The following is a 15,953-nucleotide window of genomic DNA, read 5'->3' on the forward strand; positions in this document are numbered from 1 at the left end:
TAAGCGTCCTCTGGCATCACAGCGACGGCTTCCCCAAAGGGTGTTGTGTGCATTAAAATCTCCAACGACAATGTATGGCTCGGGCAGCTCATAGATAAAGGTGTGAAATTCTGTTTTGGAAAGCTGGTAGTTCGGGGGGATGTATACAGAGGTAATTGTGATCAGTTTATTAAACAGTACCGCACGGACTGCAACTGCCTCTAGAGTTGTTTTAAGTTGAAGTTGCCGGCAAGCAACACCCTTATCTACTATTATTGCCACGCCGCCAGACGAAGTGAGGGCGTCGTTGCGGTCTTTTCGATAAACGGTATACTGCCGGAGAAAGTTCGTGCGTGAAGGATTAAGATGTGTTTCTTGGACACACAGCACCTTTGGACTGTACTTATGTAAAAGTTCCTTAATGTCGTCTAGGTTGTGGAGTAAACCCCTGACGTTCCATTGTATTATCTGTGTATCCATAATGTATGTGTTTCGTGCTGTGTGTCTAAGAAATATGGATTAGATTATCTCACGAGACCTTTGCAGGCCCCGTGAAACGAGATCTCTCAATCTTCCGGGCGCGCTCAAGGGAGCTGCGCCGTTCCTTCGGCGTCTGAAACGCCGGAATTGTATTTGTATCCATCACCTCGTCTGAGGTGGTGGATAGTGCCTGCGCAGCGGGCACGTTCACGGGGGTGGTGGGCCTATCTGCAAGCGCAGTGGCCTTGGGTCCAACAGGCCCGAGGGTCTGCTGGTCCTCCTTTGTGGGGGCCGGTACAGCGCTGGCTGTTCCAGCCGGGGGGGCTGGTGGCGTGACCGCCGTCACACTCCGTGTGACTTGGGCGGCCGCCGAAGGATGTAGCGCTGCCCCCCGGCGCGCCACATCGGTGTAGGATGGGTTAGATTGATTGATGGAGAAGCGTTTGCGCGCCTCTTGGAAGGAAAGGTTCATTTTTACTTTGATTTCGATGATTTGTTTTTCTTTTTTCCAGGATGGACAAGAACGAGAGTATGCGGGGTTATTCCCTTCACAGTTAGCGCAACGTGTGGCGGAAGTGCAAGTGTCGGACGAGTGCTCCTTTGATGCACATTTTGCACAAGTCGTGCGCCCTCGGCAACTTTGTGAACCGTGCCCGAACCGCTGACACTTGAAGCATCGGCGTGGGTTAGGAATGTATGGCCTTACCCGCAGTTTGCAGTATCCTGTCTCTATTGAATCTGGTAAGTTGCTAGTTCCAAAGGTGATGATTATGTGCCTGGTTGGTATTTCTTTGTCATCTCGCCTTATTTTTATCCTTTGTACCTTGACGACGTTCTGATCTTGCCATCCTTCGAGTAATTCACTTTCGGTAAGTTCGATAAGGTCATCTTCTGAGATGACACCGCGCACTGTGTTCATCGACCTGTGTGGTCCTACAGAAACGGGAATGTCTCCAAACGCTACAAGTTTTGATAGTTTGTCATATTGTGGCTTGTCGCGAACTTCTAGTAGAAGATCGCCACTTCCCATCTTCGTAACTTTATAACCTGGGCCTATTGCTTCAGTGATAGATTTAGCTACAAGAAATGGTGATATCATTCGGACGGTCTTGGTTTCGTGCTGGCTGTGGACAACGTGGTATTTAGGAAAGGACACTTTTGGTTGCATGAAAAAGTTGAACTGTTCATCGGTGCGCCCCCTCTTCAGGGAGCGATCAGGTAATAGGGGAAAAGCTTCAGCCATAAAAATTTGGAAAATTCGGCGGCGATGGTGGCCACCCACCACCGAGCCCAACAAGGGGACGCTACAAGGTCGGGAAAATACCTGCAGACGCCAGCCATGCATCGCCGCTATAACCTAATATACGATACCCAAGGTTGGGTAACTACACCAGGTTAACCCTCGCCACCTGGAAGTCTGGAAGTAAGAAGAAGCGAAGAGATGACAGGAAAGATTGAAAGTGAGAGAGAAAGACGAAGATTGAAGAAAAGGACAGGAAAAGGTGACTGCCGATTTCCTCCAGGTGGGTCAGCCTGGAGGTGCCGTCTACGTGAAGCCGAGGCCAAAGGGGTGTGTTGCCGCCGCCGAGGGGCCGTAAAGGTCCAAACACCTGGCATTGGCTCAACCCCCAGGATCCCCTTTTCCCCGGACACGGCTAAGCCGCGCACGGCTACACGCGGGAGGGTCCAACCCTCGTGTGCTCGGGTACGTGGTGTCGCAACACACCAAACGCCTGCTGACGCAGACGCCCCTGCGGGGGTCAAACCGAGAGGAACAGTTGTGACAGTGATTGATTTTCGGCGCCTTGGCAGATTTACAGCGGCCTTTGGCAGCTATGCAGGGCAAGAGGAAGGCGGAGTCACATGTATGTAGAGCAAGGAGGTCAGTGAGGAAAAAAAGGGAAAAAGAAAGAAAAAGGAAAGAAAAAGAAGAAAGCACACAGGAGGAGGGAGACGTGAGTCGGAGAGTGAGGGGGGCGGGAAGTAGCGGCAGCTAGGTTCCCGTGCACCCGAGGCAAGGAGGGAGAAAACGGTCGCTCCGCAGCACCAGTGCGTGGGCTGCCGTTGTAGCGGGAGAGAGGGCAAGTTGAATCGGGTGGCGGGGGGCACAATAGAGAAGGGGCCCAGAAGGAAGACAGAAGAGCGGCAACTTGTGGAAAGAGACACAGTGTCACAGTACACATCAATCACTGTCACAACTGTTCCTCTCGGTTTGATGTATGTAAGAATGACCGGGCACCCGGTCTGGTGTCTTCACTACCAGGGCCGAACTGCCATTTTTTTGTAAACCCTGATGAAGATCGGTCCACCGATCGAAACTGTCGAAATTAAATACTTGTTCTGTTTACCTTGTAGCACCACTCAAGTTCTTTACGTTTGAAAGGTAGCCTGAAGAATCCCTCTTTGCCTACTATATATATATATATATATATATATATAGTTCAAGGAATAGAAGCACGTAGAAAAAATAACATGACTTTACTGACGTTTCGGCTGGGGTGCGGCCTTTATCAAGAATTCTCTCTTAATGAAGGCCAGACTCCAGGCGAAACGTCAGTAAAGTCATGTTATTTTTCCTACGTGCTTCTATTCCTTGAACTATTTCTGTGCTGGATCCTGTGATTCTATGCTTCACTGATATACATATATATATTGTTACACTGCAGAAGTCACATATAAAGATGTATTTACAATATTTATAAGAGAAACAAATGCATAAACGAGATGGCTATCAAAACCGATTCCACCTCTATATGTCAAATCATCTTCCAACTGGTGCCACTGTTGGTTGCGCCGTAACAATGTGATCATTATTATAAAAAGTGGCACAAAGCCAGTGACGCAAGTTGGCGCCAAGGAGGTTTACAGATGAGTGGCACATATCCAGTGGCACATACATATACCCAGTAACTCAAGTTGGCATCAAAGAGCTTCATTGCAGAGCACCACATATCTAGTTTTACACACCCAGTGACCCAAGTTGCACCGCTAGTTGCTTCTGAACCCAGTTTACACGGACTACCATGACCAAGTTGGTGGGACATAGATACCACAAACTGGGTGAAGTTCCTAAAGAATGATAATCGCATTACACAGCTTGTTTTACATTAACTGAGACTGCCCATTATCACAGCCTTAATGGTGAAATTTGCCTAAGCGTGTCCCAGTGCAAACCGCGATTCTTGCTTCACATGCCACCTTCCCCATTCCAACCTGAAAACTGCTCACCTGGTTTTTGAGGCGCTTGAGGTAGTTAAGCACGGTGTAGCTGAGGCAGTTCTCCATAGAGTCTGGCACCAGGTTGGGAGCACCCATACGCTGCAGAGCACGCTTCAGGGGTCCCGCATAGTACAGTGGCATGCCCTTGAGGTAAGTATCAAACTGCAGCTTCCACTCGCGCGGTGGCTTGCACCGATGAACACGGAAAAGCTCATCCAGCAGTGGCAATAGCACAGGGTAATTGTATGGGAGCACAAACAAGTTCACACATGCCAGACTCGAGCTGGCCTTCAGGTAGCCAAAGGCACTTCCACCCCTCTGAGGTGCTGCTCCGGCCACCGAGACGGCAAAGGCTACCGTAGGCTGCTTGCGCCCCAGGATAGCCTGGGTCAGCGGCGACGGTTCCAGCTCATATTTGTCAAATGGCAAGTTGTCCAGCAAGAGGGGTTCACTTGGTGAAGCACTCACACGCACCTGTATAAGAGAAATTCTCATCTGGCTAGAACACATACATGAAGGGGCAGAAGCACGGGCTCAAGCAAAAAAAGCAACGCAACATGACAACGAAAAAAGAAAACAAGAAACAGAAAGATAGCATAATATAGGATGCATCTCAATTCATTCTAGAGAGAAAAAATGTTCAACTTGATGTCTGAGAAGACAGCACCTCTTTCAGTGTATTGAAAAACTAACGCACCTTGACACTGCTTACACTGCTTGGGCCCCGCCACTCATGGCATGCAATTTTTGGCGCCAAGATAAACCAAATTGTAACTAATTTCCTTGTAAAACTTGCAGAAGTAAAGAATAATAAATTTCTCTCACATGTTGCTTTAGGCAATAGGGTTGCTTAAATTGAGTCACACCGCAGTTTCACTTGGCACACAGTGCTTTGGGAAACCTGCATTTTCTCCAAGACTGACAACTCTTGCCTAAACAGCACTTACACTTAACACTTTAGCCACATTGCCAGTCCTTCAACATAGTTGTAAGCCTGTTTAAAAGTCCTGAGCTGACTTGACTTCACTGCCAAATTTCCCATTGTATCACTCGTCCATCTGCTAGACAGGCAGCAAAGAAGCATGCACCATTGCATGCTATGCTGCTCAATGCTGCCTCCTTGAAACTGTCTTTGCTGTTTGTCAGAATTGCAATATGACTTACAATAACAGCTGTCTGCAAAAGGTGGCAAAGTCTATGATGACATTTGGAACACGCCTACAGATACTGAAGCTTACAAGGGACTGCCTGCATGCTAGGCTGCCCGAGGTTTGGTGGCAAGGGTTATCCCCATGTTGCTGTTCTCTTATTCTGACCGCACAGCATTGCTCATTTCAAAAGTACTTGCACTAGCTGACAGTGACGCTAAGCTTTTCGCTTATTTAAATAATGAATCCACACCAATCAGCATGCCTTTTAAATTCCAAATCTTTATTATGTCTACTCAATTTACAGTAGCTTAACGCTAACTGTCACACCTGAATACCGCAAAGTATCATCCCACGTCTGAAGTAGGCGACATTGTTTTTGTGCATGAGTTTAACTGAATATAACTGACTAACACAGACTATACAAAGCAGTCGTTTATCCTGAAGATGATTTTGGTGCGGAATAAGTCGCCAGTAATGCATCTACAGATAGCAACTGTTGATTTCTCCAATCTATAGTGGAACATTTTCTGAAGATATCCTTGTTTTGTGTTTATTTAACAACTGGTGTTCCCAGCTTACTTAGTTATGGCTTTCAGCTGTAGCCAATTTACTTCTGCAATAATACAGTAGGAACTTCTCTATTTAATTTAAGGGGAGACCGCAATAGCAAGCACAGCCCGGAGCTACATCCATTTCTGTGAACAACCCTATTATAATTGTGCAGGTGACACGAGGTCATGTAAACAATGCACTACAGTACATGTCAACATGTTGAACATTGCAGAAAGGCTTCTTTATGTTGCCTTTTTTTGTCTGTGTGTGTGTGTATGTGCACATCAGTGCACAAGATTTTTTTTTCAGTTAAGACCAAGCAATGTTTCCCTAATGCAAAGGGATATCATTACAATGTGATATATATATATATATATATATATATATATATCAATGCGATATTATTATATGATGCCTCATCACAATTCTTGTTTTTGTCAATTCACCTGAGGAAAAAAAGAAAAGTAACTTGCACTTGATTGTGATGCCCATCATAAAGAACGCCATGTGCCAAATGATAAATATGTATAAATACATATTTCCATAAATACTTCCATAAATACTTCAATAAAACACTTTTTAAAGGGGTCCTAAACAACCCCTCGGACTTGTGAAAAAAAAGAGTCCGTAGATTGCAGGTACTGCTGAGAGTGTCTCAGCCAAGTTTTGCAGTTGTGCGCGGTGCGTGGAGCTTGTAAGTGAAGAGCGAAGTCACCTTTTTCTCAATCGCTCTCTTTTCAATGGAAGCATGCTCTCCACTCTTTTCTGAATGCTTTATTTCGTAATATAGCAGATTCCGATACAGGGCTGCTATTGGCCAATAGCCGACATCTATCAAGAAGGATGTTTGGATCAGTTCTCTTCTTCCTACTATTACTGTGTATATTTATTGACACAGTTTAATAAACAGGCTTCATCATCAGCCTGGTTACGCCCACTGCAGGGCAAAGGCCTCTCCCATACTTCTCCAACAACCCCGGTCATGTACTAATTGCGGCCATGCCGTCCCTGCAAACTTCTTAATCTCATCCGCCCACCTAACTTTCTGCCGCCCCCTGCTACGCTTCCCTTCCCTTGGGATCCAGTCCGTAACCCTTAATGACCATCGGTTATCTTCCCTCCTCATTACATGTCCTGCCCATGCCCATTTCTTTTTCTTGATTTCAACTAAGATGTCATTAACTCGCGTTTGTTCCCTCACCCAATCTGCTCTTTTCTTATCCCTTAACGTTACACCTATCATTCTTCTTTCCATAGCTCGTTGCGTCGTCCTCAATTTGAGTAGAACCCTTTTCGTAAGCCTCCAGGTTTCTGCCCCGTACGTGAGTACTGGTAAGACACAGCTATTATACACTTTTCTCTTGAGGGATAATGGCAACCTGCTGTTCATGATCTGCGAATGCCTGCCAAACGCACCCCAGCCCATTCTTATTCTTCTGATTATTTCACTCTCATGATCTGGATCAGCAGTCACTACCTGTCCTAAGTAGATGTATTCTCTTACCACTTCCAGTGCCTCGCTACCTATCGTAAACTGCTGTTCCCTTCCGAGACTGTTAAACATTACTTTAGTTTTCTGCAGATTAATTTTTAGACCCACTCTTCTGCTTTGCCTCTCCAGGTCAGTGAGCATGCATTGCAATTGGTCCCCTGAGTTACTAAGCAAGGCAATATCATCAGCGAATCGCAAGTTACTAAGGTATTCTCCATTAATTTTTATCCCCAATTCTTCCCAATCCAGGTCTCTGAATACCTCCTGTAAACACGCTGTGAATAGCATTGGAGAGATCGTATCTCCCTGCCTGACGCCTTTCTTTATTGGGATTTTGTTGCTTTCTTTATGGAGGACTACGGTGGCTGTGGAGCCGCTATAGATATTTTTCAGTATTTTTACATACGGCTCGTCTACACCCTGATTCCTTAATGCCTCCATGACTGCTGAGGTTTCGACAGAATCAAACGCTTTCTCATAATCAATGAAAGCTATATATAAGGGTTGGTTATATTCCGCACATTTCTCTATCACCTGATTGATAGTGTGAATATGATCTATTGTTGAGTAGCCTTTACGGAATCCTGCCTGGTCCTTTGCTTGACAGAAGTCTAAGGTGTTCCTGATTCTATTTGCGATTACCTTAGTAAATATTTTGTAGGCAACGGACAGTAAGCTGATCGGTCTATAATTTTTCAAGTCTTTGGCGTCCCCTTTCTTATGGATTAGGATTATGTTAGCGTTCTTCCAAGATTCCGGTACGCTCGACGTCATGAGGCATTGCGTATACAGGGTGGCCAGTTTCTCTAGAACAATCTGCCCACCATCCTTCAACAAATCTGCTGTTACCTGATCCTCCCCAGCTGCCTTCCCCCTTTGCATTTCTCCCAAGGCTTTCTTTACTTCTTCCGGCGTTACCTTTGGGACTTCGAATTCCTCTACACTATTTTCTCTTCCATTATCGTCGTGGGTGCCACTGGTACTGTATAAATCTCTATAGAACTCCTCAGCCACTTGAACTATCTCATCCATATTAGTAATGATATTGCCGGCTTTGTCTCTTAACGCATAAGTAAGCATAAATTTGTTTTCAAATTGCAATAGTAATTATGTACTTATGGAATAAGCCGGCTATTGTCTGCTCATGCTCAGCCATGGAATTAAACCTTGGCCAACCTGCTTATCGGTGCAGTAGCTGCTAAGTCTCACTAATTTCGACTAGTTTTGAACACTCAACTAGCCTCGAACCACTCGAAACTTAAGGTCAAACCACACGCACGCTTGCCAGTGCGCGCTCATTTCTGGCCGCTCCTGGTTAGACGCCTTGGCGGACTCGCTTCGTGTTGAGTTATTAATAGCACAATGCACAAGTTGGGTGTGGCTATTATGCATCGGTCGAGCTGATGCAGGACAAAGTCGGTCCGCAGCACGTAGCACGGCCACACTGGAGCACATGAGTGCAAGCGCCCACTCTAGCCCTGTCAAACAAAGCAAAAGCTGCATTTTCATGTAGCTGCAGTCTGCTACGTAGCGCGGATACTGCAGTCACCGCTGCACCCGCGAGGTGCCACGATGAGCCCACTGGTTGAGCCAATGCCTCCTCTATTTTTTCAATGCCAGTGCAATCACTCGCTCCCCAATGGGAGCCGTTGGTGAGCCTTAGCTCAGTGAGTTGCTGCGATGTGATGCTACCCAGATGGTACGACTGCTTGCGTCACAAGTGCGCTTGAGCTTGCAGCGCTGCTGTTCCGCTGGAGTAGCGGTAGTCCCTGCGCCTGCCAGGTTATTACGCGTCTGTCAGTCTTCCTCCGCTTCCACTGTGAGGTGCCACCCAGATGGTACTCTCCCTCACGACCATAAAGCAGGCGCAAACGCTAGCCGATGGGGGACAGTAGGAAAGGACGGCAAGAGAGGTGGTGAACGGTCAGATCGGCCGCATCAGGCTGGCATTGCAAAAATAGAAGAGGCGCTAGCTGAGCGCACTGTAGCTCAATGAGGACAAACGCATTTGGCATGTCATAGGCACCAAATAGTAAATAGTGGGTCTACGCAAACAACCAAATTCAAATTTGAACTGCTTGCCACAGTGATGTTTAGCAGGCGGAGCATTGTGGCCATGCCCTACTCAGCCGTAGCTTTCACAGTGCAAGGCGTTGAAAAAGGAGCGGAAGCACCGTAAATGGGATGTTTGATTGCCAATAACTCTGCTTCTGCTGAACGCATTGAAGTATTTTTTGCGATAGAGTACCTATGAAATAGCCTATTTTAGCTTCAAATGCACTTCTTGACTTCAATAAAAAAGTAGTTCAGGGCCCCTTTAATAAAAAAACTTCTCAATTTTAAGATTGGAAACAAAGTGAAAGAAAGTAGAAGGCAAGATGGCACACCAAATTTGCATGCTGTAAGCGATGCTTTCCAATTGGGCTATAGTGACAGCTGTCCTCCACACTACTATTGTTCTTATGTATGCATACATAAGCTAGGCTTCATAATGTTAGCCAGTGCCACTATTGGTGATGGATGTGGAACACCCGTTTCAAACTGTCGGCACTGCATGTAAAACAATTTGACTTCAATGCACACCAAGCTTTTTCCAAGTAGCACTAGTTTTCTTCCTATATGTTGTGTAATTTAAAATGCAAAAGCTGGAAACAATTACTGGGCATGCTCGACACAATCCTTGCTGCTGGAAGCAACAAGCCATATGCCTCCATTTCATGTGTGGAGGAAAATTATAACACCAATATGCAGTGTCAAAGACAGTCAAGCCATGTAGAAGCATGAGTCAGTAAGAAGAGCAATAAAAGTACAGTAGAACATTTCTAATATGATTAATATTGTTACGCGAACAAAGCATTAAGACTGGAGACTATTTACAAAATATATTTACAAGGGGTAACTTCAGCGCTGGCCAGTTCAGCCGGCAGCTCGAGAGACAGAGAGCGTTCGTCGTCTTCGTCGGGGTGCCCGCGTGCATCGGCCACAAGAAACACGCAATATGCATGTATCTTTGCCCCCGGCGGCAGAAGCACCGTCCTGGGGTGTCTAAATATCGGTGATAACCGGAGAGTAATATGGCTTGAGGCGTGCGACATGCACAACGTCAGTGGAATTTGGGGCAGATGAGGCACTGGTACTGACTGGGGCTATTTCGTAGGTAACTGGAGTCACGGCTCACAGCACTCTATATAGGCCTGTGTACCAAGACAGGAGTTTTTCTGACAGGCCAACATGATGAGTCGGAGACCACAGAAGTACCAGAGATCCAGGCGAAAAGTGGAAGTCTCTATGTTGGCAATTGTACAAGCGCAGTTGCTTCCCTTGAGAGGTCAGGAGGCGAGCGCGGGCAATTTCGTGTGCTTGGACTGCCCTGGTGATGGCGTCAAGTGCATACTCTGCTGCGGCAGATGGAAGGGATGCGGCCAGTGGCAATGTGGGTTCTCGGCCGAACAGCAGAAAGAACGGGGAATAACCGGCAGTGTTGTGACGCGTGGAATTATAAGCAAAAGTGACACAGGGTAGGGCAAGGTCCCAATCAGTATGGTCGGACGAAGCATCCTTTGCAAGCATGTCTGTTAGGGTTCGATTCAGACGCTCAGTGAGACTATTGGTCTGTGGATGGTAAGACATAGTCAGCTTGTGCTTGGTAGAGCAGGACTGCAGGATGTCTGCGATGACTTGAGAAAGAAATATCTGACCATGGTCTGTGAGCAGTTGATGTGGAGCACCATGCTGAAGAATCACGTCGCGTAAAAGAAAATCAGCGACATCTGTGGCGCAGCTTGTTGGAAGCGCTCTGGTGATGGTGTAGCCCGTGACATAATCTGTTGCAACAGCGACCCACTTGTTGCCAGACGTGGATAGAGGGAAAGGGCCAAGTAAGTCCAAGCCAACACGAAAGAACGGCTCCGAAGGAATGTCGAGCGGCTGAAGGCAACCGGCAGGGCGTGTCGATGGTGTTTCTCAGTACTGGCATTTTTCACACGCTGCAATGCATTTACAGGTGAATCGGGCAAGGCCTGGCCAAAAGAAGCATCGGCGAATCCGGTCGTAGGTGCTGGAGACGCCAAGGTGACCTGCCGTTGGTAAATCATGAAGTTCTTGGAGAACAGGGCACGTGGCCGATTTTGTCAACCTCGGCCATTTTCTCGTTGACTTTCCGGCAAATAGCGAGCACGTCTTGTATGTACGAGACATACGATTCAGTAGAAGACTGAACTCGGGTAGCAAACTGTTTTCTAGCAGCCAGCTGCCAACCGGCGGGATTTCCAAAGAGGTTGCTGAGCTTTTCCTTGACAGCATCCCAGCTAGAGATCTCGTCCTCGTGTGCCCGGAACCAGAAACGAGGAGTTCCGCCCAAGTAGAATGCAACATTCTCTAGCATAATGGTAGGGTCCCAGCGGTTGTTTCGGCTAACACGCTCATGCAGACTGAGCCAGTCCTCAACGTCGACATTATCTTGGCCAGAGAATATGCCAACATCGCGGGGACTGGTAACCGTAACGTACGTTGTCGGCGGGGGTCGCAGAAGTAGGAGACGAGGTGTCGTCACCGGGAGCCCTGGCGGAAATCAGGACGGTGCTGCCGCTGCGGACCTCCGTGGTGAGGATGGGGAACGGCACCCTCCACCAAAATCTTACGCGAACGAAGGATTAAGACTGGAGACTATTTACAAAGTATATTTACAAAGGGTAACTGCAGTGTTGGGCAGTTCAGCCGACAGCTCGAAAGCCAGAGAGCTTTCATCGTCTTCGTCGGGGCGCCCGCGTGCATCGGCCACAACAAACACACAATATGCATGTATCAATATGTTTATGATGGGAGCGCAGGAACAGAACATACTAGCCGGCAGACATGTTACACACGTAACTTCACTACTAATAACTTCAAACTTCACCAATGTATAAAAAAAAAAAAGCATCAATGATGAACATATCAAATACTTTCCACTGTGTACTTGATTTTTTGACAGTAAGACTTACAATTACAACCATTTACATATTCACGAACAAGAAATGGAGCAGTACAGACACACTTGGGCACTGCATTAATGGCTGTGTTTTTCCATGTAGAACAAAACGTCAAAGGTACAAGATTTTGAAACTCCGCGCAGACCATTTCGAAATGCAGCATGTTTACACTGGCCTGCCCTTCAATGTTTTTTTTTTTTCTTGTGGGATCAGGACTAAATGAACCATTCAATGGAACAGCATACTGTGCTCAGTAAGGATGATGTTAATAATAAATTAGGTGTGCTTTGTATGCGTACTCATACTTTTCTGCAAATAATTTATTTTAATGTGTGATGTCCCCTTGATATAAGCAACACATTGCCCACAAATATTGCACTCAGCAGACTGTGACCATATCCGCAGCATAATATGACTCTCTGATTCCTTGATGCGTTTTCACAGAGATAATTGTTAAAAACAAGGTTTATGGAATAAAATGCTGATTACTGTGTGCTGCTTTTCCTGACCTTCGTCATATGGAAAACAATTTCTGCTGCTGGCGAACTTACCTGAGGATGCGCACTGCGTGGAGGGAGTGAAGGTGAGTTCAAGTCTGGCCAAAAGGCCTCTGGCAGAGGCCAGTGGCCTACTGAGTAGCCCTTCTGGGCTGAGCGTTGCACATAGATGAGTCGGCGACAACTCTGCCAACTGGGCTCCCAGGCGTCCTCAGCCGCACGTTCAAAGTTGATGACAACACCCCCTTGCACCTTGGCCACTAGGGCTTCCAAGCTCTGCACTAACAGACGATGCGAGCTCACGCAGAAGGAACGGCCTGTGAGGAAAGCAAGAGGAGCAGATTATTATTCACGAGCAAAAGTAATAACAATGAAACGAAGCACTCTGGGTACGTGTTGACACCAAAAGTGCTTTGATGTCACATGCAACTACTGTAGCCGTACCTCAAGCTCATCTGACTGAGGAAAAAGGACCACTAGGTGAAGCACGCAGTGAGTCCAAAGAATGTCAACTGATCTGCACTAACCTCCTGTTACTTCACACATGTCATCAATTGGTGATGCATCAGATGTCAGCGGCACATCCTGTGAGGGTGCCTGTGTCCCAGCCATTCTTAGTACAAGTGCAAACATGCGTTGGTCCCATCGAAACGGCTCTTTTGTAAGCTCAGACCCAGGAACAGCTGAGTGCATCGGTAGTGTCAGCTGCAAAGTGCAAGGTACAAACTTAAACAGTGCTTTCACAGTGTACAAACTTAATACCTTTGTGATGAACACTTCTGCTATCCTCCATAGCATCACAAACAACAACAACCACAAAATGGTTAACTCGTGCCTATTTTTTAGCAACTTGTCATGGCTGTTAAATCTATTTATTGCACAAATCGGCTGACGACATCTGGTACGTGCCCGCGTTAGTATCCCTTTCAAACGTCTTTATAATTGTGTCTTGGGTATGAAGAAACGAGAAAGAATGGAAAGAATCAGAAAATCAGAGTTTAACCAGCCACACATTGGCCACTGCCGCAGCATTAAGCGCAAGGAGATTTCGGCATCCCGAGTATGACTGTTGGTATCACTACAATTAATGCTTCGGTTCGAAGGATGTAGTCTGAGGTTTCCGAAAGAACATGGCAAGACACCAAGTGAACTCACTTCTTCGTGGACACCGGCAGAAGACGTGAGTCGGTTGCCGTCCGTGATGACCACCAGCACGGACGGTTCAAGGTAGAAGGGGCATCGGCCCTGGCCGTACGTGTCAATGCCCGTCTGCATGCGGTTTATGTTGAGCAAATCGAAGGCGTTCTTCAGCGCGGGACCCAACGTCGTCAGTCCAGAAGCTTGGAGGTTCTTCAGCTCGGCCATAAACGTCGCGTGGTTCTCCTTCCAACCAGCCTGCAGCGCCAGTTCGTGTTTTGGGATTCATCGGGCAACACAGTGGCGTACGCTCATAGCTCTGTCAGCGTGCGTCATTTCACTTACCTTGATGTTGGCTGGTGGTTCCTCGAAAGTGAGCAGCATGTAGCGATCACCGCGACTGGCCGAGTCCCTCTGGCGGATCTAGTGGCATCCGTAAAAAGAAATCCAGGGCGCGGCGGTGAGCGTGCGTCCGATCGCGACGGCGCGCGGTCGGTCTTCCTTACCTTGATGAAGCGCTCGACCGCGTCCTTCGCAACGTCCAGCACGGACAGCCTGGCGCCCAGGTAAGTGCGCTGGTTCATCGAAGCGCTCGTGTCCACTAGGAATACAATGATGGTCATGCTGCTGGCCGCCCCGAGCTTTACTTCGGGCACTCCGCTGACGGAAGAGAGACGCGGAGCACACTTAGCAGACGCCGCCGACAAAGCGACCGCCCCGCTCCGCGTTACAAACTTTACTGGCGGCGGCAGCCGGGCCAACGCCAGGGACTAGGCCACGTGACCTCATTTTTATTTACTTCAAAAAGTGGGTGCTCGTATTCGCAAGTCTTGTTGCTTGCAAATGTACCTGATACGTAAAAAAAAACATAAATTATACGCAGCCTCTCAGTTGATATTCATCTTAGATCCCACAAATGATGGCAACAAAACGCTTGGCTTCACCGCCATACGCCACCACTCCACCAATGACTCCACACATGCCTCCACGGAACACCTATCCTGACCTATCCTACGTACTATCTATTTTGCCTGGAACACGAATAAGCGATGAGACTGGGTGTTAAGGTGGCTGGTCGGGTGTGAATGAACTGTTGAAGGAAACCGTATTTTTGTTTTTTTTCTCGTGGCAGCGCAGTTCTTTCAGGATATTTCGTTAAAAAGCTGAAACATTAGACCCGCGCGCCGGCGCGTGCGTTCAAAGACTAGTAGCCGTTAACATGCGGAAAGGAAATGTGAAAGGCGTTCGTCAAGCGCTTGTTTGAAAACGTTTTACTAATATTTCACCAGTTGTAGCATGTCAATTGAGCTTGCTGCTAAGTTAAACTGCTCAGTTAACTTTGAACCACAATACACCAACAAGCTTGTAATTTTGAAGGTTGTAAGTGTAAACCCGAAACTTATCCGTGGCCATGTGTCTAGTTATGGTGATGATGCGGAGCTTGACCATGCCTTGACCTAAACTCAGTGTGATGCGCGCAACAGACCTCGACAGTGTATTGATTTAAAGACAGTTTTGCAAATGCTTCCGAACGTATTTATTGAAATATTTGTGGATGTTAGACACATGAAGCCGCGATATTTCATCTTTATGTACATGTAACGGGATTAGCGCCTGACCTGCCCGTTGCTGGCTTTTATCTACAAAGAAACGTTTTGCCCGTACTTTGTTCTACGTTCTTTGGTGGAACTAGTTTTACATGTATTTGAACAGGAAAATCGGAGTTGGCCCTGAGCTAAAGCTTCCTCATTACACCAACACCAGTGCAACGGAGTTCCAGCTGTTCACATATTGCTCCTCCAGTTTCCTTCATCAGGCTTTGCCTTTCTCACTACCACTAAACACCTTATATTTTCTTTTATGATACAAACCACGATGCCTTCAGAAAATACGCTGAACCCAGCGGAGGGGACAAAGACCAGGAATTGGGTGGTAGTAGGAAAACGAAAACATAAAAAAAAAAAAACTGTGTAGTTGGCATAGAAAAAAAAATTAAAAATAAAGGTAACAGCAAGCATTTCATTTTAGGAGCGCATGTGTTCAACATCATAATTCTCTCCCTTGATGTTGGTACAACAGGTTTTGGTCCCGTGATCTCCTTATCTGCCAATTTAGCTTCCTCCTCTGGCTCCAATCACCATCTGCACTTTTGATGCATCTATATGACAGTTTAGTCAGTGGCATTGTCTGTGTAGTGTTTGCCACTCTTATTGCCTGGCAGGCACTGCGTGCTCATCAAGCACCATAAAATTGCTAGTGCTAAATTATGCTGGCTTGAGGATGACAAAGCTACCGGTATAATTCTGGCTCGCTATAAAAATCGTTTTATCGAATTTATCGTGTGGCAGATAAAAAAATGTTGCCAAATAAGTGCAGAAAATGCAGCACAGTCTAGTATACACAGAGGCTGCATTTCTTGAGGATAAGCTTAAGGAATTTACAGCCTAGCTTTGCGTCAAGCATATGTTGCTGGGAA

At 46.8% G+C, this 15,953-nt stretch overlaps 1 protein-coding gene across 2 annotated transcripts in view; it reads right to left on the reverse strand.

The window, feature by feature from the left end:
• Window positions 1–14,253, reverse strand: part of IntS6 (integrator complex subunit 6) — a 31,377-nt gene extending 17,124 nt beyond the window's left edge. The window contains exons 1-6 of one of the 2 annotated variants that reach the window (XM_050190078.3): window positions 13,984–14,253; window positions 13,823–13,900; window positions 13,496–13,735; window positions 12,868–13,045; window positions 12,395–12,657; window positions 3,688–4,152 (exon numbers count right to left, since the gene is read on the reverse strand). In XM_050190078.3, coding sequence (XP_050046035.1) covers window positions 3,688–4,152; window positions 12,395–12,657; window positions 12,868–13,045; window positions 13,496–13,735; window positions 13,823–13,900; window positions 13,984–14,100 — 1,341 coding nt within the window. In that variant the 5' untranslated portion in view covers window positions 14,101–14,253. The remainder of the gene's footprint in view (window positions 1–3,687; window positions 4,153–12,394; window positions 12,658–12,867; window positions 13,046–13,495; window positions 13,736–13,822; window positions 13,901–13,983) is intronic. The other variant, XM_050190079.3, reaches the window with a different exon arrangement.
• Between the last annotated feature and the right edge of the window lie 1,700 nt (window positions 14,254–15,953).

The sequence above is a fragment of the Dermacentor andersoni genome, chromosome 2 (assembly GCF_023375885.2).
Source record: "Dermacentor andersoni chromosome 2, qqDerAnde1_hic_scaffold, whole genome shotgun sequence".
Taxonomy (NCBI): Eukaryota; Metazoa; Arthropoda; class Arachnida; order Ixodida; family Ixodidae; genus Dermacentor; species Dermacentor andersoni.